Source organism: Rhodotorula graminis, assembly GCF_001329695.1.
Source record: "Rhodotorula graminis WP1 unplaced genomic scaffold RHOBAscaffold_17, whole genome shotgun sequence".
NCBI classification, from domain to species: domain Eukaryota; kingdom Fungi; phylum Basidiomycota; class Microbotryomycetes; order Sporidiobolales; family Sporidiobolaceae; genus Rhodotorula; species Rhodotorula graminis.
In genome coordinates this window covers 282,017-300,324 of record NW_017264944.1, presented here as the reverse complement: position 1 = coordinate 300,324, position 18,308 = coordinate 282,017, and the positions used below count along the sequence as shown (strand labels likewise).

General features: G+C 68.0%; 7 protein-coding genes and 2 non-coding genes across 9 annotated transcripts; 5 read left to right on the top strand and 4 right to left on the bottom strand.

Moving 5' to 3' along the window:
- Window positions 1–3,289: 3,289 nt before the first annotated feature.
- Window positions 3,290–3,762, bottom strand: RHOBADRAFT_56198 (uncharacterized protein; the record flags this gene model as incomplete). The annotated part of the gene is made up of 2 exons (XM_018418237.1): window positions 3,290–3,442; window positions 3,535–3,762. The coding sequence occupies 2 exons, from the start codon at window positions 3,760–3,762 to the stop codon at window positions 3,416–3,418; spliced, it is 255 nt and encodes an 84-aa protein (XP_018268119.1). The 3' UTR covers window positions 3,290–3,415.
- A 225-nt stretch (window positions 3,763–3,987) lies between these two features.
- On the top strand, window positions 3,988–4,760 carry RHOBADRAFT_39823 (uncharacterized protein). The gene is made up of 3 exons (XM_018413661.1): window positions 3,988–4,052; window positions 4,141–4,405; window positions 4,475–4,760. Exons 1-3 carry the CDS (start codon window positions 4,018–4,020, stop codon window positions 4,715–4,717), a joined length of 543 nt encoding a protein of 180 aa, XP_018268118.1. The 5' UTR covers window positions 3,988–4,017; the 3' UTR covers window positions 4,718–4,760.
- A 705-nt stretch (window positions 4,761–5,465) lies between these two features.
- On the top strand, window positions 5,466–7,065 carry RHOBADRAFT_4739 (uncharacterized protein; the record flags this gene model as incomplete). The annotated part of the gene is made up of 6 exons (XM_018414974.1): window positions 5,466–5,492; window positions 5,574–5,660; window positions 5,737–6,051; window positions 6,130–6,439; window positions 6,522–6,874; window positions 6,973–7,065. Coding segments are annotated over 6 exons (1,185 nt in total), but the record flags the coding sequence as incomplete, so codon positions are not given.
- Window positions 7,066–8,084: 1,019 nt separating this feature from the next.
- On the bottom strand, window positions 8,085–9,294 carry RHOBADRAFT_47251 (uncharacterized protein; the record flags this gene model as incomplete). Its single annotated transcript, XM_018414952.1, has 4 exons — window positions 8,085–8,209; window positions 8,302–8,624; window positions 8,689–9,170; window positions 9,250–9,294. 4 exons carry the CDS (start codon window positions 9,292–9,294, stop codon window positions 8,085–8,087), a joined length of 975 nt encoding a protein of 324 aa, XP_018268116.1.
- Window positions 9,295–9,734: 440 nt separating this feature from the next.
- On the top strand, window positions 9,735–12,406 carry RHOBADRAFT_47250 (uncharacterized protein; the record flags this gene model as incomplete). Its single annotated transcript, XM_018414951.1, has 5 exons — window positions 9,735–9,847; window positions 9,925–10,468; window positions 10,929–11,168; window positions 11,236–11,321; window positions 12,376–12,406. The coding sequence occupies 5 exons, from the start codon at window positions 9,735–9,737 to the stop codon at window positions 12,404–12,406; spliced, it is 1,014 nt and encodes a 337-aa protein (XP_018268115.1).
- Window positions 12,186–12,294, top strand: RHOBADRAFT_t134. Its single transcript has one exon. It is a non-coding gene; the product is annotated as a tRNA-Pro (tRNA).
- Window positions 12,407–13,582: 1,176 nt separating the features above from the next.
- RHOBADRAFT_t133 lies at window positions 13,583–13,691 on the bottom strand. Its single transcript has one exon. It is a non-coding gene; the product is annotated as a tRNA-Pro (tRNA).
- Window positions 13,692–14,390: 699 nt separating this feature from the next.
- RHOBADRAFT_66990 (uncharacterized protein) lies at window positions 14,391–15,825 on the bottom strand. The gene is made up of 5 exons (XM_018419139.1): window positions 15,685–15,825; window positions 15,370–15,623; window positions 15,219–15,308; window positions 15,084–15,150; window positions 14,391–15,018 (listed from the first exon to the last, which is right to left on the bottom strand). The coding sequence occupies exons 1-5, from the start codon at window positions 15,804–15,806 to the stop codon at window positions 14,433–14,435; spliced, it is 1,119 nt and encodes a 372-aa protein (XP_018268114.1). The 5' UTR covers window positions 15,807–15,825; the 3' UTR covers window positions 14,391–14,432.
- A 329-nt stretch (window positions 15,826–16,154) lies between these two features.
- Window positions 16,155–18,291, top strand: RHOBADRAFT_48986 (uncharacterized protein; the record flags this gene model as incomplete). The annotated part of the gene is made up of 8 exons (XM_018415209.1): window positions 16,155–16,465; window positions 16,540–16,913; window positions 16,985–17,072; window positions 17,141–17,223; window positions 17,350–17,626; window positions 17,701–17,777; window positions 17,896–18,024; window positions 18,103–18,291. The coding sequence occupies 8 exons, from the start codon at window positions 16,155–16,157 to the stop codon at window positions 18,201–18,203; spliced, it is 1,440 nt and encodes a 479-aa protein (XP_018268113.1). The 3' UTR covers window positions 18,204–18,291.
- Between the last annotated feature and the right edge of the window lie 17 nt (window positions 18,292–18,308).

Here is an 18,308-nt window from a genome sequence, read left to right as displayed (position 1 = left end):
CGCATGAGAAATGAGAGATGAGGACGCGCCACAGGTGACGTCGTCCAGCGACGGACCGAGGAGCCTCCTCCAGTAGTCGACCCACCCGACGAGGCCCTTGGCCGCCGCGAGTCGCGCGACCCACCGACCGAGCACGCGCACCTCGCTCTCGGACCCACTCGCGAGACGCGCATCCTGCGCCGCGAGGTGCAGCGCGAGGAGAATCGCCTGGTCGTGCTCGCTGAGCGGCGTCGGCGCTGCTGCTGCTGCTGTTGGCGGCACGACCGCACGCGGCGAGGCTCGCAGCGCGCCGAGCGGGTCCTGCGCCCCGTGCGCGTGACGGCCCGAGGCGCGCTGCAACATCTCGTCGAACGGGCTCGTCGGCGCTGCTCGAGGCTGCGCGCCAAAGAGCTCGTCGAGCACGAGCTGGAGGGCGCGCTCGCGCCTGGCCGGCCTCGACCTTGCCCACGCCGTCGCCTCGTCGAGGCGCTCGCGCTCGAAGACTGCGCTCTGGAGCTGCACAAAGTCGTTGAGCGGCAGGGCGGCGGCAAGCGCCTCGAGGCACGTCGTGACGAGCGCGCCAGGCTCGGGCGGCTCAAAGGCCATCAGGCGGCGCGAGCCGTCGTCGAGGGTGACGAGGACGGACGACGAGCCGTTGCCGTCGAGTGACGCGATGCTGCGAACGGTCGGCAGCGTCGGGGACGGGACGGCGACCTCCTTGCCGTTGGCGGTGACGAGGGCGAGGGACATGTCGGCGCGGAGGTACAGGAGGTCGAGCACGCTGCGCCGGGTCGCGAACACGGGCACGGCCGACAGGGCCTGCAGCTCGCTCAGAGGGTTGGCGACGAGCGTGCCCGAGGCGTCGAGGCCGAGGCCGAGGAGGAGGAGGACCTGGGCGGCGGGGAGGTGGATCGCGAGGGTGGACGAGCTGGACGAGCGCGTGTCGAACAGGTGGGCGGTCATGCTCGACGTCCTGTAGATGAGAGTCGTATCAGGGTCTCCTCGAGGCAAGAGAGAGGAGGGCAGGAAGAGGGAGACGCACGAGAGGTTGTGCAAGTCGGCTTCCCAGACCGCCTCGAGCACGCACTCGCTCCTCCTCGCCGAGTCGCCCTCGAGCGCTCCTCCTGTCGCCCCACCAAGGAGCAACGTCGCCTCGCGGTCCATGAGGTCGCCCGCGCCGCCGAGCCCGAGCGCGCCGCTCAGACCCGTCCCGCCGCCCGCACTGCTCGCGCCCTGGCTCAGCGCCATGCGGTCCATCGTGACGCTCAGCTCGTTGCGGCTCGTGCTCGTGCGCCGCTCGACGAGCGTGAGCGCCGCCGCGGCGGTCGCCGCACTCGCCGCCGCGCCGCCGCCGTGCCCTCGACCGTGACCGTGCGCCGAGGCGTACCCGTGCGCGTGCGCGTGCGAGTCGGCGACGCCCGCGCCCAGCGCCTCGAGCAAGTCGTGCTCCTGCTGATCGAGAACGCGACTCGCCGCCGCCGCCGCTGCCGCCGCACCCGACAGGCGCGGCTTGGCGTGCCCGGGCCCGTGGCCGCTCGCGCGCCGCACGCTGCGCTCGTCGACGAACCCGCGCCCGAGCCCGTGCCCGCTCGGCGCAGCGAGCGACGCGTCGCCGCCGCCGCCGCCGCTGAGCGACGCGTGCTTGCGCTTGGTCCCGCCGCTGCCGCTCGGGCGCATGGCCGTGCTCGCGCTCGCGCTCGAGACGTCGCCGCCCTCGCCGCCGTGCTCGCGCGCCCGAGCTCTGCCCTTGCCCTTGCGGCCGGCGCCGAAGCTCGACCCGAGGCTCAGGTCGCCGAGGACGCTGCCCGTCGTGCCGTCCTGGGCGGCCGCCTCGCCCTCCTCGACGACGTCCTCGAGGAGCTCGTCGTCGCCCTCGTCGTCGTCCCGCTCATCGTCGTCGCCGAGCAAGTCGCCCTCGGGCCCTGCGTCCGGGTCCTCGCCGCCGGGGCCGAGCGCGATGCGCTCGTAGCGCCAGACGCGCAGCGTGCGCGTGCGCTCGTTGGTCGTGACGAGGACGCGGGTTGGCGGCGGCGGCGCGGCGGTGGCCGCCGAGCTCGACGAGGACAACGATGCGGCGAGCGGTTCAGACGACGACGCGAACACGACGTGCTCGTCTGGGTCGTCAACGAGGCGCTTCCTCGCCGGGCGCGCCGCCGCCGCCGTCGCCGAGTCGGGCGCCTCGCGAGGCGCCTCGCGCATCGCGACAGGACGCAGTGGCTCGAGTGGCCCGCCGAGCGTGTACCACGCGGCGTGCTGGCCCGAGCCCGCCCGGGGCGGGTCGGCGCGCTCGAGGAGGACGCCGCCGGCTCGCTCGCCGTCGCCGATGCCGCCGAGTGCCCAGGCGCGGCGAACGCGGAAGGGGAGCGGGATCGGGATGCAGCCGCCCGAGGCGGTCGGGTACGCGAGGGCGACGGTCGAGAGGAGGACGAGGAGGGTGCGCGAGGTGGGCGCCGGGGTGGTGGGCGAGACTGGGGTAGAGGCGGTCGCAGGCGGGTCGCGTGGAAGGGGGAGCGGGTCGTCGGACCAGGACGAGGTGGCCGGGCGGCGGTACGGCCCAAACAGGGGCTCGTCGCCGGCATGCGGGTCGTCGAGGCGGTGCGCCGAGGTCGACGCGAGCGGGACCTGGGCTGACGGCTGCGCGCGCGCGTTCAGGGTGGCCGGGAAGTCGACAAAGAGGGCCTGGTGCACGTCTTGGTCGTACGAGTCGAACGAGAACTGGCGCAAGAGGACGCCGCCTCGGCTCCACACGAGGGTGCGGCCGGACCAGCTCAGCTCGTCGACGTCGCCTGGGCCCGGGGCGGTGCTGCTGCTGGTCGTCTGAGAGGCGGCTACGGGCACGATGCAGGTGCACGGGGCGCTCCTGCTGTGCGCGGTCGACGCCGGACGCGAGGCGGCGCGGAGGGCGAGCTGGAGGCGCGAGGTCGACGAGGGGAGGAGCGAGGGCGGAACGCGCTGCGGCGGTGCTGGAGGGGGCTTGGAGAGCAGTGGTGCTGGCCATGGCCGCACTGGCGCGAGCTGCGCCATGCTGGTGCGGAGTGGTCGAGGTCAGCCAACCGAGGCCAACTCGCTCTCGTCGAACCCGCTCGTCGCACCAACTGTAGCCTTGTGCATGGCTTGGAACGAGCTGTATGATGTTCTCGCAAGCTCTCGGGGCCCGACACTCGCAGCGCTGAGCGCGATCTCGACCAGCTCTCGAGCGCGACCAACGACGTCGAGCCGAAGCCGCGCAACTGCCAGCTACAGGTCCGAACAATCGCACAAAATCTCTTTCGAGAGCCTCTCGAGACGTCGGGCAGTCGAGCGCGCAAGTCTGTGGGAATGCGAATGCGAGTTGCCCGTCGTCCTCCTCGTCGAGCTCCCGCCCTGATGGTACAACGCCCTCGCCGCGCCTGCTCGTCTCGGCCCTCGTGTAGGATACATGCGCCAGTAGGGCCGTCTATGCCTCGCGGCGAAGCCTCCGGAGCTGTTGCCGGGCGAGAGAAAGGGAGAGGGAAAGAGGTCAGTCGGGAAAGGGCCGGGGCGTGAGAGACGATGGACAGGGAAGGGGGGACGTACAAGGTCGCGGTGGGTGCGAGCGACGCCGTGGAACTCTTTGCGCTTGGGGACGTAGTCGTTAACGCGGAGGTTGGACGGCAGGGGGGATTTGACGAGGCGGTCGAGCGTGGGCGACAAGATGTCGAGGTTGGGTCGGGGTGCCGGGGTTGGCGGGAGGCGCAGGGCGTGCGAGGGGATGGCCGACACGGGGATCGGCCGGGTCACGAGGCGGACGAGGGTCGGGCGCATCCTGGCGAGGAGGGGAGAGATGAAGACGAGGGAGGGCGTGAGGACGGCGAGTGAGGGTCGCGGGCGTGGGCGTGGGTGTGCCGGTGGATGTGTTAGGTGCCCTGGGCGAGTGCTTGGCTCGTCTGATGGAGCGCGTGTGGTGTAGTCGGGGCGAGAGGGCGAGGCTCTCCTGGTCGAAAGCGAACACGAGCACCGCCTCGCTCCCTTGCTCGCCGCCGTCCACCTCGAGCTGCAGTGCAGCACACCGACGCTCACATGCACTCGACCCTGCAGCGCCTGAGCAACATCTCGTGCGCCCCTCTCTCCCCCTCCCTCCCTCCTCCTCCTCCCCACCTCGACTCGCCCCCGACTCGCCTCGACTGACACCCTGCCCCGCAGAGCTCTCGCGACCACCGTCATCCTGTCGCTCCTCGCCGCCATCGCCGCGTCGTCCTTCCTCATCCCGACCCCTCTCGACCCCTCGTCCCTCCACATCTCGCACCTCAACGTCGTCCTCGGCCGCCCAAACTACCAGCCTCGCGCCCACGACCGCGAGTACGCCTTTGTCAAGTTTGACCTCGACGCCGACCTGCGCCCGCTGTTCCACTGGAACACCAAGCAGGTCTTTGTCTACCTCGTCGCCGACTACTCGACCCCGGCCAACGTCCGTCCCTCTCTCGCCCCTCTCTCTTCTTCGAGACTCGTCCACTGACACACACGCGCACTTGCACAGCCGGACAACACGGTCGTCGTGTGGGACCGCATCGTGCGCTCTCGGCGCAACGCGCGCCTGCGCCTCGACGACGCCAAGCAAAAGTACGAGTTCAAGGACCTGTCGCCGTCGTTCGGGACCAACACGACGGCCACGTTTGCGCTCCACTACCAGGTGCAGCCGTACGTCGGTGCGCTGCAGGGCGCAGAGGTCGTCAGGACCGAGCCGGTCGCGTTTCCGCCTGTCAAGCGGCGCAGTCAGTGACGGAGCGGGTTCTCATGCAGTGCAGCCGTCTTTGTGACTCGTCCGCGAGAGAGAGAGCGAGGCACGAGAATGCCGACAAGCTCTGTACGAAAAGCGAGAGCGACTCGCTCGTTCGTGAGCAGCACCGCCTCCTCTTCCTCCTCCTCCTTCAACCACGACGACCATCACCGCTCGACCGCCGCACTGTGTGCGCATGGCCCCGCCAACGTCTCGGTCACTGCCCAACCTCGCCCTCGAAGCCGACGACGACCCGCCGAGCGACCGCGAGCTTTCGTCCGACGGCCTCGACGACGACGACCCCGACCTCGTCCTCGCGCTCGACTTTGACGCCCCAGCACCGCCCGAGCCGCCGACACCGCCCCGGTCTGGGCACACGAGCGCACTCGGCACACCGCGCGGCTCGCCCAGGCTGCATGGCGGTGCGCCTCTCGCCGTCGAGTGGGGCGCCCTCCATCATGCTCCTCCCCGCCCGGGCGACCGCACGCCGCAGGGCGCGCACAGCCGCAGCCGCTCGCCGTCCCTCAGCGGCTCGATCCACAGCGCGCCCGAGCTCGAGCTGCCGCCCTCGCCCCTCTCGCCTCCCGCGCCGCGCGACCTCGCCCTGCCCGCCGACGACAACGACGAGGCCGCCGGCCTCGGACGCGCCGAGAGCCCCGGCCCGCTGAGCGACGAGGACGCGCACGAGCTCGTCGAGGTGGGGCCAGGGCAGGGCAGGAAGCGCCGCAGGAGGGCCGGCGAGCGCCTCGCGACGCTCTGGGACTACCTCCAAGAAGAGGTGCGCCGCGCTCTCTCGCTCTCTTCAGGACTCTCTCTGTCGTAGAGCCGGTCACTGATGGATGCATTCGCTCCTGCACAGATCTTCACGGTCGAGATGGACGGCGAGGAGGGCGTCAAGGGCGAGCGCGTCACCAACTTTCTCGCCGTACCACAAGAGCTCGAAAAGGTGCGCCCGGCTTCTCCCTTTCCTCCTCCTTTCGACTCGGCACGAGGTCTCTGACGACCCCTCGACCGCCGAGCAGATCATCATCTTCGGCGTCTTCATCTGCCTCGACTCGTTCCTCTACACGTTCACGATCCTCCCGTTGCGCGCCTTTGCCGCCCTCGCCCAGCTCGTCTCGAACGAGGCGCACAACGTCGTGCGGGTTCTGCGCGGCGCGAGGGCGACGACACGCAAGCGCACGCTGCGCCTGTCGCACAAGTGCGACCTCGTCAAGGCGGCCATCCTCGGCGGCACGCTCGTCCTCCTGCACAAGGTGACCGACGCGAGCAAGATGTACCACGGCGTGCGAGGGCAGGAGACGATCAAGCTCTACGTCTTGTTCAACGTGCTCGAGGTGCGTCCTCGGCCCTCCTCCTCCTCGCCCGGTCGAGCTTCCCTACCTCGCCGTATTGACCCTCGTCCCGCCCTGCAGATCGCCGACCGCCTGTGCTGCTCGTTCGGCCAGGACCTTCAAGACTCGCTGTTCAGCCGGCAGACGCTCGGTCGGCGCACCGACGGCTCGCGCCCGCACCTCCGGCCCGCAGCCCTCGGCGCCCTCACGCTCGCCTACGTCGTCGCGCACTCGGTCGTCCTGTTCTACCAGCTCATCACGCTCAACGTCGCCGTCAACTCGTACTCGAACGCGCTCTTGACCCTGTTGCTCTCGAACCAGTTTGTCGAGATCAAGGGGTCCGTCTTCAAAAAGTTCGAGAAGGAGAACCTGTTCCAGTTGACGTGCGCCGGTGCGTCTGTGTCGCTCTCTCTCTGTGTGTCCTTCTCTCGTACGACGAGCGAGGACCCTAACAGGCAAGGGCGCGCGCACAGACATCGTCGAGCGGTTCCAGCTCGGCCTCATGCTCTTCATCATCTCGCTGCGCAACCTCATTGCGCGGTCGTCCCTCCCCTCCCTGTCCCTCCTCTCGTACCTTCCTTCCCTATCGCCCTCGTCCCTTCCGCCCCTGTCGCTCCCGGCCCTCCTCTCGCTCCTCCACCAGTCGTTCTCGCCCGCCGTCGTCGTCCTGTGCAGCGAGTGCGCCGTCGACTGGCTCAAGCACGCCTTCATTACCAAGTTCAACCACATCCGGCCCGGCGTCTATGGTCGGTTCGTCGACGTCCTGTGCAAGGACTTGGTGACGGGCGCGGGGAGCGGCGGCGGGAGGCGGACCCACGAGGGCGAGGTGCGTCTCGCTCTCCCTTCTCGCGCTCGGTCCTCTTGTCGTCCCCAGATCGTCGTCACTGACCCTCGCCGTCCTCGCCTCCCGCCCCCATCCCGCAGCCGTTCGTCGACCAGTCGCCCCTCGTCTCGCGCCGGCTCGGGTTCGCCGCGCTCCCGCTCGGGTGCCTCGTCGTGCGCGTCATCAGCCAGGCGTTCGAGATGCTCGCCGACGAGAGCGGCGTCGACGAGTGCGCCGTCCCGAGCGCGAGCGCGTCGAGCTTGGGCGGTGGCGGTGCGGGTGCGGGTGCGGCGAGGGGCGCGCGCGAGGGCGAGGACCTGTGGGCGAGGGCGGCGAGGGGCGTCGTCGTTGCGCTCGTTGTCGGCGTCGGCTGGATGTGGTGCGTCGTCGCTTTCTTTATCTCTCTTTCTCTCCTTCTCCCAGAGCGAGCTCGAGCGCAGAACCTGACCCGCTGTCCCTCCCTCTCTCCCTCCCTCTCTCCCTCCCTTTCTCCCTCCCTCGCCCGCAGCCTCGTCGCCCTCAAGCTCCTCATCGGCATCTCGCTGCGCTCATTCGCGTCGCACCGCCTCCTCACCTCGTCGCACCGCCTCGCCGAAGAAGCGCTCGCGAGCCGCTCGAGGCCCAAGATCGGCGTCTCGGCCGCCGAGGCGGCGCTCGACCGCGACGTCGCCGCCGTGCTGCAGGGCGGCGAGGGCGGGCGAGAAGGGGGAGCGGGAGGAGGAGGAGGGGCGGGAGATGGGGCGAGGAAGAAGGGGCTCGAGGAGCTCGGGAGGTACGACATGGTCAAGAGCAGGCTGTGGTAGAGCTCTCTCACCGGCGTTGCCATCGAGCCGTCTCTCCTCTCTCAGGTCGACTCGAGGCTGCTCGTCGCAAAGGGGCAGCGAGAGAGTGAGAAAGAGGAGCGCGCGAGAGAGGGGAAGAGGGGGACTGCAATGCGACGGTGCGTCGATACGCTCGAGGAGAGGAGGACCGAGCTACGCAAAGAGAGGTGCGAGGGCCGACAAGATTAGGCGGACGAAGGAGAGGGAGGGTCGCGCGTGGGTCGCTGCGGATGAAGGAGTATGGCGCTACGCCGAGCGAGGGGGGAGTACGACAGGGTATGGACACGGAGGAGTGGACAGAGGGTGGGTATCGAGGGCATAGATGAAGAGAATGACAGAGGAGAGAGCGAGAGAGAGAGAGGGGGGGCGGGAGCGACGGCGGCGGCGACGTCTCAGCGCGCCTGCGACATCATGGGTCCCGGCCCGTCCTGGCCGCCGTTGAGGAAGGCCGACGAGCCGCCTGGGCCGCCCTGAGCGGCGTACGACTCGCGCGACATGGGCCCGGTGGGTCCGAGCACTGCGAGCGAGAGGGAAGAGGGAGGGGTGCGAGCGCGTGAGTTGACGGCGCTCGTCGAGAGAGGGAGAAAAGGGAGGGAGGGGGCGACGCACTGCTGAGGGCGTCGTCCTCGTTGCCTCGGGTGCGGCGGCGGTTGAGGAGGTAGCGCGCGAGGAGGGCGAGGAGCGCGAGGAGCGCTAGGCCGCCGAGGACGCTCGCGACGACGATGCCGGCGATGGCGCCCTTGCTCAAGCCCTTGTTGCCGCCGGCGCCGTCTGCGCTCGCGGCCGACTCGGCGGGTGCGGACGGGAGCGAGAAGGACGAGGTGGACGAGGTCGTCGACGTCGACGAGGGGAGCTCGGACGAGGTCGAGTTGAGGGTCGACGAGATGTTGAGCATGGACGAGATCGACGACGAGGACGGCATCGGGGCGTAGCTGTGGATGAGGGGCGTCAGGAGTAGGTCGCTGAGGGCAGATGGAGGACGAGCTGGCGACGCACGAGATGACGATGACGACCGTCTGCGCGCCTCCTCCTGCGCCCGTGTTGGGCACCGTCTGGGTCACGGTGCTGAACCCTCCCGCTCCTGCTCCCTGGCCCTGCGACGTGAGGAGGCCGCCGTTGCCGCCCGTCGCGAGGCTGTTCTGCACGGCCGAGTTGACGAACGAGGTCACGAACGAGTTGGCCTGGGGCGAGTTGGCCGTGTTCGGGACGAAGCCAGGCTGCACGGTCGAGATGGTCGAGAAGGCCGTCGTCCTCGTGGGCGACACGGGCAAGGTCGTCGGCGAGCGGGTGGCCTGGGTCTGGACGGCCGTCGTCTGGGCGGCCGTGTTGGTTGCGCCGTTGCTGCCGCCGTTGTTGTTGCCGCCGCCGTTGCCGCCGCCGTTGCCGCCGCCGCCGGTGCCAGTGTTGGTCGGGATGAGCCTGGTGGTGGTAGTGGTCAAGGTGGTGGTGGTGGTTGTTGTGCTCTCGCCAGCTTGACGCTGCACGCGGGGAGAGCGGGGTGAGCCACGAGGTCCGCGGGGAGGGAAACGACGGCGGCGAGGAGGAGGGAGGACGGACCTTTACGAGCTGGAAGCGGTGCGAGTCGTTCGAGTGAGCGGGCATGGCGGGCGCAGGGGGTTTGTCGTGGGCGGGAAAAGAGCGGTGTTGACTGACGGGGGCGAGTGATCGGAGGTGGTCGCAGGGGAAGGGCGAGGGTGAGGAGGGCGAGGGGAGGGCGGCAACGAGGGGCGAGGGGGTGGTGGTCGGAAGGGAGTCCGGTGCTCGTGGGTGAGGTCTGTCGAGAGCAAAGGGCGGCTGGAGGTGTACAGAGAGAGGGAGAGGAGGGAAAAGAGGGCAAGCAGCGCGATCGCACGAGCGACGGCCAGTCTCCGGGTTTAGCCTCGCTCAACTCGCCGGTGTCCACCTCGCCGTCTACGAGCCTGTTGCGCCTGCTGCTACAGGCCCCACAGCACCACAGCCACCCCGTCACTCACCCTCACCGCCGCCCTTACCGCCCCTCGACCCCGACCACATCCTCATCAGCTCGTCCACCCACCTTCACTATGGCGACACCGCGCCATCAGCCACGAGCATCTACCTCGACCTCGGCATCCGGCATCGCCCTCTCGCCCTCGGGCGAGCGCGTCGTGCCCGCCTCGGTCCGCCCAGATGGCAGGTCCGTCCCCCCCTCTCACCTCGTCCCCCTCTCCCCTCACACCGGCCCCCAGCTCACCCGTGCCACTACCTCGACAGCATCCGCAAAGAGCGCAAGGTCCGCCCGGGCTACACCCCCGTCGAGGACATCGCTCGCTACCGCCCGCCCGCGACTCGCGACTCGCCCGCCTCGCCTCGACCACGACCCGTACCCGGCCTCGGCGCCTCCGTCCTCGCCGCCCTCGGGCAGCCAGTGCCACGATCCGGTGTGCGAGCGGGCAGCGACCGGCCGCAGGGCACAGCTACGCCGCCAAGGGCAGCAGCCGTCGCGAGCTGGAAGAGGGCGCCGCCTGTCGACGCGCAGCCACGGCGAGACACGGGCGCGAGCACGGCCGAGGGCAAGGGGAAGGAGCGCGTGTCGCAGCCGACGAATGTCGTGCGCGTGCCGCCGACCAAGGACGAGCCGCGCGAGAGCTGGGACGCGTCGTCCAGCGAGGGCGGAAACGACGAGTCGGGAGCGGGCGAGGGGGGCGAACGAGGGGCACAAGGTCCGGCTGGTGGGTCGGATGTCGAGTCGCAGGCGACGTCGACGCCCGTGGAGAGCGCGCGGCGAGCGCGGGCTCTGCGCAAGAAGCTGCGGCAGGTGCGTCCTCGTCCTCCTTTTTTGCCTTCTCTTCGTCTCTCGCCTGCGCACGCGCCCTGACATTTCGCTCGACTTGCAGGCCGAGCAGTTGCGCACCGCTCGACGCCGCTCTCTGCCGTCGAGCGCGCCAAGGTGGACGGCGTGGCCGCGCTCGAGGAGGAGCTCGCCGCCCTTTCAGTCTGAAACGCCGCCGCTCGCTCCTCTCGGTCTCTTCACTTCTTGATCGAGGTGACGAGAGAGGCTCGGGCTGCTCGCGCCTGAGCCGAGCTCGAGCTCGACGGCCGTCCATCTTCGGGTGCCGCTCGCGCCGCTCGGTCGACTTTCTCGCTTCGTCGGCTCTCTCTCGCTCGCTCTGCTTTCCGCTCCGCTCGCCGCGCAAGATCAGCAACATGGACTAGACGGTGCGCTCCCTCGTCCCTCCTCGGCGTCGCGCATGCGCCGACTCTACTCGCTCCCACAGATCCTCGCCGACGCGAGCGTCCCATCCTCTCTCCGCCACCCCCACCGCCTCCCCGACGAGCTCCTCGACGCCGTCTTTTGCCTCGTCTACTTCCTCCCGCACGACCGCGCGTCGTACACCTCGTACCCGGCCCCGCTCATCTTTCCCCTCTTGCGCCGCCTGTATCGCACCCGGCAGTCCGCCCTCTGCAGCCTCGTCGTCATCTACCGCTACGCCAACCTCCGGTCGTCCTGCGACACGGTGCGCGACGTGCCGGCGGTGGGCGGCATACGTCGAGGAGCTCGTGCTTGGCGTCGACGGCGACCAGCTCGAGGTCGAGGACGACGACGACGAGGAGGAGGGCCAGTTCGAGAGGGCGCCGATCGAGTGGAAGGGGATGACCTGGGCCAACTCGTGCGGCAAGCGGGTCGATGCCGTCGAGCGTGGGCGAGGTAGGACCGGCGACAATGAGCCCGAACGGCGCTCGAGGTCCTTGGCCTTGTCCTCTTCTGTAGAGCACCCTGTCTCGCATTCTCGTGCTCTCTTCGCCTTTCTCTCGTGCCCTTTGTGAGAGGTCTTGCTCTCAGTTGGCGCTAGAGACCAGCACGCTCGAGCTCCCGGGCTCGCTCGAACCCGTCGTCGAGCCTTCGCTCGTTCGCTCCAGCACCTCGCTCGTGCGCTCGTTCCGGATCCTTCCTGCGCCGTCCTTGTTCCTCGACATTACGAGAGCGAGCTGTAAAGTACTTTGCGCCCGCGGGGCAGGGCAGTCGGGCCTCGAGGCGATGCGCACGGTCCCTCACTCCGGTCCGACCTTCCCAAGCTCGTTCGGGCTCGCTGCACACCCTCGCCCGCTCCGCTCGAACTTGCGGACGTCGAGCCGAGTCACATAAGCGGGTCCGTGATGCCGTGTCGGCCTGGCACGCGGTCGCTGAGAGCGTCGAGTCGAGGAGCAGCTACTTGAGAAGGTCGCTTTGCTCGAGAAGGCCGACTTGGTCGTCGTCTCGCTCGCCTCGCTGCCTTTCAGTCCTCGGGTGCGTCAGGTTCGCGGACGGGGAGCGGCATGCGGACGAGACAGTTAGCCAGACTCTATCGGAGCCGTACGCCTGAACGAGGATGCCTCGACGCGTGAGCCTTGCGTGACTCGCTCTCTGTGCCCGTCCGCGCGCTCGTGGTTGGGCAGCGAGTCCCGCAAGACTTGCTGATGTTCGGGCTGAGTACAGCAGGGCCATCAAACCTGTGCGGATACTGTATGTTGCACGCCCCTCGCTCGCCAAAGGAGCCTATGTGGTCTAGTCGTATGATACCTCATTCGGGGCACTTAGCCTCGGCTTGCAGTAACGCAGCCTGAACATTGAGGTGGTCCTCGGTTCAATTCCGGGCATGGGCCGTCTTCTTTTGCCGCTCGTGACGGCGAAAGTGGCGTGGGTGCGGGGTGAGGAGGCCCTCGTCGACTCTTTTTGCCTCGCAGCGGTCCCCGACGCTCTCGCCCTTCTCCCTAGCGCTCGTACTCGGCAGACTGCACACCCAGGAGCCAGCCACGCTCCTCCACGCAGCGTGAGGCGAGTGAACGTAGTCAAACCGGTTGCCCGTCCAGATCAAAATCGCAGCTCCAGGGGCCTGTGCGCGCCTCTCCTGCCGCGCTCTGCGAGCCGAGAGGTGCACGATGCTACGCAGAGATGCTATGCAGGCAGTTACCGCCCGAAAGAGATGCGGCAAGTCGTCGAACCTTGCGCGTGAGGCCGGCACCGACAGCAAGTCGAGGCGCTTTCCGAGACGCCTGACGCTTGTGCGGCCCTCCCCGACCGCCGACGCACCAGAACGTCGTCCCGAGACCTTGTACTGGACGTCGCGAGTGCCGCTGAGCCGGCTAGGAGGCAGTAACGTGCGTGAAGCCGGCCCGTCCGAATCAGAATCTGTGCACTGAGGTCGTCTCTGCGCTTCTCTGCGACGTGCGATGAGCGTCGCGAGAGCCCGAGAATGTTGAGAGAGGCTCTGCGGACAGGTACAGAACAAGCGCGACGGCCGAGCGACACCGTAAGCTGCGTGAGGTGCGAGCACACCAGAAGGAGAGCCAGGGCCCGTCTCGCGAGGTCTCACGTCCCGCCCACTGTTCGAGGACCTGCTCGAGTGACGCTTATCTGGCTTACCAGAGCGGTGCCCGGACGTTCGGGCAGAGCAGTAGCCTCACAAAGCTCCCGCGCCGTGCGAGGCGGACTTGTCCCTTCTTTGCCTCGTTCCGCCTCGGGGCGGGCCTCGAGCCTCTCGCACTTCCCCCCACACCTCGAACTCGACTGTGAGTGGGCTACGAGACCGATCAGGAGTCGACGGCGTGCGTGAGGCGAGCGAACGTAGTTGGCGCTGCTGTCGGTCCAGATCAAAACTGCGGGCAGAGCGGGCCTCTCAGCACCTCTCTGTCGCGTTCGACGTGTCGCAGGCTGTCGTCAGTCAGCTGTAGACGTACAGAGAAGGGCTCGGGGCCTCTCGAGACGCGCCTGCCCGTCGAAGGGCAAGCGAGGCCTGCCGTCGACGAGAAGGGCGCTGGCGATTCGGCTTCGTTTCAGCTCTTTGCGGCCGCCGCATGGCGCAGCTTCGAGAGCACCATCTCGCCGACGACCCACGAGCCAAGGCGAGCAAAAGGAATGCCTCCTGCAGCCGGCGAGAGAGGCAAAAGGTAAGGCCCAATCCCGGAATTGAACCGAGGACCACCTCAATGTTCAGGCCGCATTTCTGCAGGCCGAGGCTTAGTGCCCCGAATGAGGTATCATGCGACTAGACCAATTAGGCTCATTTGTAAGGACACCGAGAAGCGGCCGTCAGAGTCCCTAGCAGACGCGCACGCCTAATTCCAACTCTCTCGCGACGCGCTTGCGCGCCCCTTACGACGCTGCGCATAAGCCAGACCCCGAGAAACCACAGGCGTAAAGCGGCACCGCCCTCGTACGCTCGCGCGGGGCGCTCGGGCGTTCGCTGCACAGCGACGGCGACGGGCTCACAGCGCGACGCAGCCTGCTACAAGCCGAGCTCGACGATGACGACGACGACGACGACGACGACGACGTGCTGCGAGCACCGAGGTCGAGGACGTTCCGGCGGAGAAGACGAGCGTCGAAGCGCGCGCACAGACCCTCGCCCCTCTCGCCGCTCCTCGTTCGCTCAGAGCCTCTCGTACTCGCGCTCTCTTCTCTCAGTAACAACCGACGTCTCGAGAAGGCTGCGACGTCATGCACCCGTCAGGAATGGCGAGGGGAGGCGAGCGCGGCGAGCAGCAGAGAGCGAGCGAGGAACCTCGAGCCCGCACGGACCGCCTCGCCCAAAAAGACGCGCTTCAAGGCTGCATTGAGCGAGAGCGAGAGGGCTCGCCGTGAGGACGTGGCACGGGAGGCTTGAGGAGCTCAAGGCCGAGCCGAGCGCAACTGGCGGAGGACAGCTTGTTCAAGGGAAGGAAAGCTCGGCTCGACCGCTCCGCGCACGGCCGTTCGACGAGGCAAGGTACCAACGACGACAGTTCATTGCAGAGCACAGTGTCTATGAGGCGGCCTGCGCACACAAAGCTCGCGCACCCTCTGCCGCCGCACTCTCGACGACGACCACCTCGGCGAACCGCAGCCCTCGCGCCTCGAGCCCCTGTACCAGAAGGTCCCGATACCCTCCTGCGCGCCACATGCCGCCGCCGAGTGAGAGGAGCGCCCGTCTCGGGTCGATGTACTCGCCGACGAGCCGCGTGACGGCGTCGACGAGCGGGGCGATGGCCTCCTCGACGATGGAACGTGCCACTCGAGTGCTCGCCGGGTTGATGGGCGGCGACGCAAACGCGTGTGTGAGGACGACCGGGGCGGCAGAGGCCATCCACAGTTTGCGGTTCGACTCGGACGAGGTAAAGCTCGGCGGGACGGCGTCGGTTGGGAGCGAGTGGTCGGCGTAGGTGCGGTCGACAAGTTCTGCGGCGTCGGCGACGCCAAACATCTCGAGCAAGTTCTTGAAGAGGGCAGGGAAGGTCGGCGGCGCGGCGGAGGGATTCCGGAGCGAGGCGGTCGTGGCGGCGTCGTGAGCGGCGAGTAGGCGACGAATGGCGATGCGGCCGATGGCAAAGCCCGACCCCTCGTCACCGAGACTGCGTCGAGGCAGAGGGTGAGTGGCTGGACGACGACAGGGTGCAAGAGAGGGCGAGAGACGCACAGATAGCCCCACCCTCCGTCGACGCCGTTCAGCCTCAGCTCGAGGCCTGACGGCTCCTTGGCGAACGCTGCAGGTGACAGGAATGTCAGTCAATGATCGAGTGGCCAAGGCAGAAAGAGGGTGGCGGTTGCTCACCCAGAGCAACACTCCCGGTTCCAGCGACGAGAGCGACTGCCGAGTCGACATGCGGCATGACGAGGCACGGCGCGCCGAGCAGTTGACCATCTGCGCGAGGTCACAGGTATCAGTGATGAATGCGAGGCCGAATGGGAAGCAGGGAACGCACCGTTGGTGATGCGCAAGGCGGGGTCGCCAGGGACGAAGCCGAAAGCTGGGCCGGCGAGAGGCGCAAAGGCGTCGATATCGCTCTGGTGCAGGATGCCGGCGAGGGCGAGCCAGACGCTGGTGAAGAACCCTGCTGGCGGGAACAGCGGCTCGCGGCGGTGGTCGTACGGGAGCGAGAGGTCGGGGATCTGGTGGAGCGCCTTGCGAGTTGCGGCGAGGATGGTCGCGAGCGCGACCTGGGGCCCGACGCTCTTGCTGCAGGTGCTCGGGGTCAGGTCGTGCACGACAGATCCGGGCCAGGGAAGAGGGTGCTCACACGTTGCAAGGTCCGCCGGTCGCGCTCGAGAGGTGGCCTTGGTCCGAGGCGACGACGACCTTGACGGCGGTGCCGCCGCCGTCGACGCAGAGGTACCACCTGGGCAGGGCGACTGAGGGCATCCAGCCCGCAGCAAGTGCGAGCGGGAGGGCGAGGGAGGAGCAAACTGATCAAGTTGGGCGAGTCGCGCGCGACCTCTCTCCCTCCCTCCTCCTCGTGTCTAGATCTGCACCGCCAGTGCTCGTTCCGGGCTCGCGCTCTGCTCGCGCGGAGCCCACTCTGGCCACCGCGCGGCCAACTTTGGTCGAAGGGCGCTAGCGCGTTTCTACCCCCGCGCCCTCTTGCTCCGTTTCGATAAACGCCGTCCTCGCTCCTCTCCCCCTCCACTTGCTGTGCTGCTGCGTCGTGCAGCGCGAGCGCACACTCGACCTCGACCTCGCCCGCCGCCAGCGAGACGCGCTTCTGCCGCCATGGCAGACCCTGCCGCCGCCGCACTGGTCGCCGACCTCCCGCCTCTTCCTCGCCGCACACGACTCGGCACCCTGTACGCCTCGCCCATCGTCCAGGTCGTCCTCATCTCGCTCGTCTGCTTCTGCACGCCCGGCATGTTCAACGCCCTCAGCGGCGTCGGCGGCGGCGGGCAGGTCGACCCCAAGGCCGCCAACGACGGCTCCATCGCCTTGTACGCGTGCTTCTCGGTCGTCGGCTTCTTCTCGGGCTCCATCATCAACCGCATCGGCGCGAGGCTTGCCTTCTCGCTCGGCGCGAGCGGCTATGCCCTGTGCGTCCATGTTCCCCTCGTCCCCCCTCCCTCGTCACGCCTCGTCCCGACCATGTACTGACCTCGCTCCGCAGGTACATGGGCGCGCTCCTCAACTACAACATTCGCGCGACCAACGGCTTTGTCGTCGCAGCTGGCGCAATCTTGGGCTGCTGCGCCGGCCTGCTCTGGACGGCGCAGGGCAGCCTCGTCCTCGCCTACGCGACCGAGGACCAAAAGGGCCGCCTCTTCTCGGTCTTCTGGATCGTGTTCAACATGGGCGGCGCCATCGGCAGCGCCATCGAGACGGGCCTGTCGTGGAACTCGACGAGCAACACCGTCTCGAACGCCGTCTACATCGTCTTCCTCGTGATTGGGGCAGTCGGTGCCCTCATCCCGCTCCTCCTCGTCAATCCGGCCACGATCGTCAGGAGCGACGGCACGAGGGTCATCCCGCCCATCCACCCGAGTGAGCAGCTTCTTCTTCACCTCGAGCCGCCTCGCGAGCCCGAGAACTGACCCTTTCCCTCTCGTCGACAGCCTGGAAGACCGAGTTCCTCGGCATGTGGCACCTCCTCAAGAAGGAGACGATCGTACTCATGCTCTTCCCGCTTTTCTTCTGCTCAAAGTGCGTCCCATCTCCCTCTCTCTCTCTCGAACTCTAGAAACGAGGACTCACGCTCGATTCGTCGCCAGTTTCATGTACACCTGGGAGCAGAACTCGTTCAACGGCGCACTCGGCACGCTGCGAGCTCGCTCCCTCAACTCGCTTCTCTTCTGTGCGTCAAAAAGCCGCTCTCGTCGTCCTTCCCAAGTTGCCTTGACTGACTCTTTCTCCTCCTCCACGTCCCCTCCTCGACTCCTCCTGCCACCACCTCGCTGGCCTGTCCTATCCTCTCACACAGGGGTGTCGCAGATGTTCGGCGCCGCCGTGTTCGGCGTCCTGATCGACCTCAAGCGCTTCGGCCGCCGCAATCGCGCCCGCGCCAGCCTCGCCTTCCTCGTTGTCTTCCACATGGCCATCTGGGGCGCGTCGTACCACAAGCAGCGTGGCTACTACCGGACGCCTGACGGCGCTTCGGTCCCTCGCATCGACGTCAAGGACTCGAGCTACGGCGGGTTCGCAGCGCTGTACTTCTTCCAGGGCGTGCTCGACGCCGTGACGCAGAACTGGGCCTACTGGTGCGTCCTCGCCTTCTCCTCGTACTCGTACCCCTGCTCGGCCAACCCGAGCTGACCTTGACCCTCGAGGACAGGCTCATGGGCGCCATCTCCAACTCGCCGGCTCAACTCGCCCGTCTCGTCGGCCTGTACAAGGGCATTCAATCGGCCGGTGCGTCCCGACCTCCGTTTCGATCGTCTTCCTGAACGTCTCCTTGCCTGTCGAGCCGAGCTGACATCGTCTTTACCCCTCTCGCCGCCTCGCCTCCTCCTCGTCGTCCCTCTTCCAGGTGCCGCTGGCGCGTTCGCCATGGACTCGGCCCTGACGCCCTACATGAACGAGCTCGCCGCGACGTGGGCTGTCTGTGCTACAGGCCTCCTCTTCGCGGCGCCAGTCGTCCACTGGCGCATCAAGGACCGTGCGTCCTCTTCCTCGGCCCTCTGTCTCTTGCCCAGCTTTCTGCCGCAGAAACTGACGATGCGCCTCTCTCTCACAGACACCGAGGACGAGATCGTCGTCGTCGCCGAGCCTGTGATGGGTGGGGACCTTGTGAGCGTGTCGAGCGGCGAGGAGAAGAAGCACGACGAGGCGGTCTGAGCGTCGCTCTCGTTCATTCTGTACTTTTCGGGTTTGCGAGGACTCTCTTGAGTGTGTATCGCGCAATGGACGATCGACTGCACCTTTCTCCAGCTCGAGAGCCGC

Coding starts and splice junctions, on each gene's coding strand:
- RHOBADRAFT_39823 (XM_018413661.1), top strand. CDS start 4,018: ATGCACTCGACCCTGCAGCGCCTGAGCAACATCTC. Junction 4,053..4,140: donor CAGCGCCTGAGCAACATCTC/GTGCGCCCCTCT, acceptor CCTGCCCCGCAG/AGCTCTCGCGACCACCGTCA. Junction 4,406..4,474: donor ACTACTCGACCCCGGCCAAC/GTCCGTCCCTCT, acceptor GCACTTGCACAG/CCGGACAACACGGTCGTCGT.
- RHOBADRAFT_66990 (XM_018419139.1), bottom strand. CDS start 15,806: ATGCCCTCAGTCGCCCTGCCCAGGTGGTACCTCTGCGTCGACGGCGGC. Junction 15,309..15,369: donor CGCCTTGCGCATCACCAACG/GTGCGTTCCCTG, acceptor GACCTCGCGCAG/ATGGTCAACTGCTCGGCGCG. Junction 15,019..15,083: donor GACGGAGGGTGGGGCTATCT/GTGCGTCTCTCG, acceptor GCCTCGACGCAG/TCTCGGTGACGAGGGGTCGG.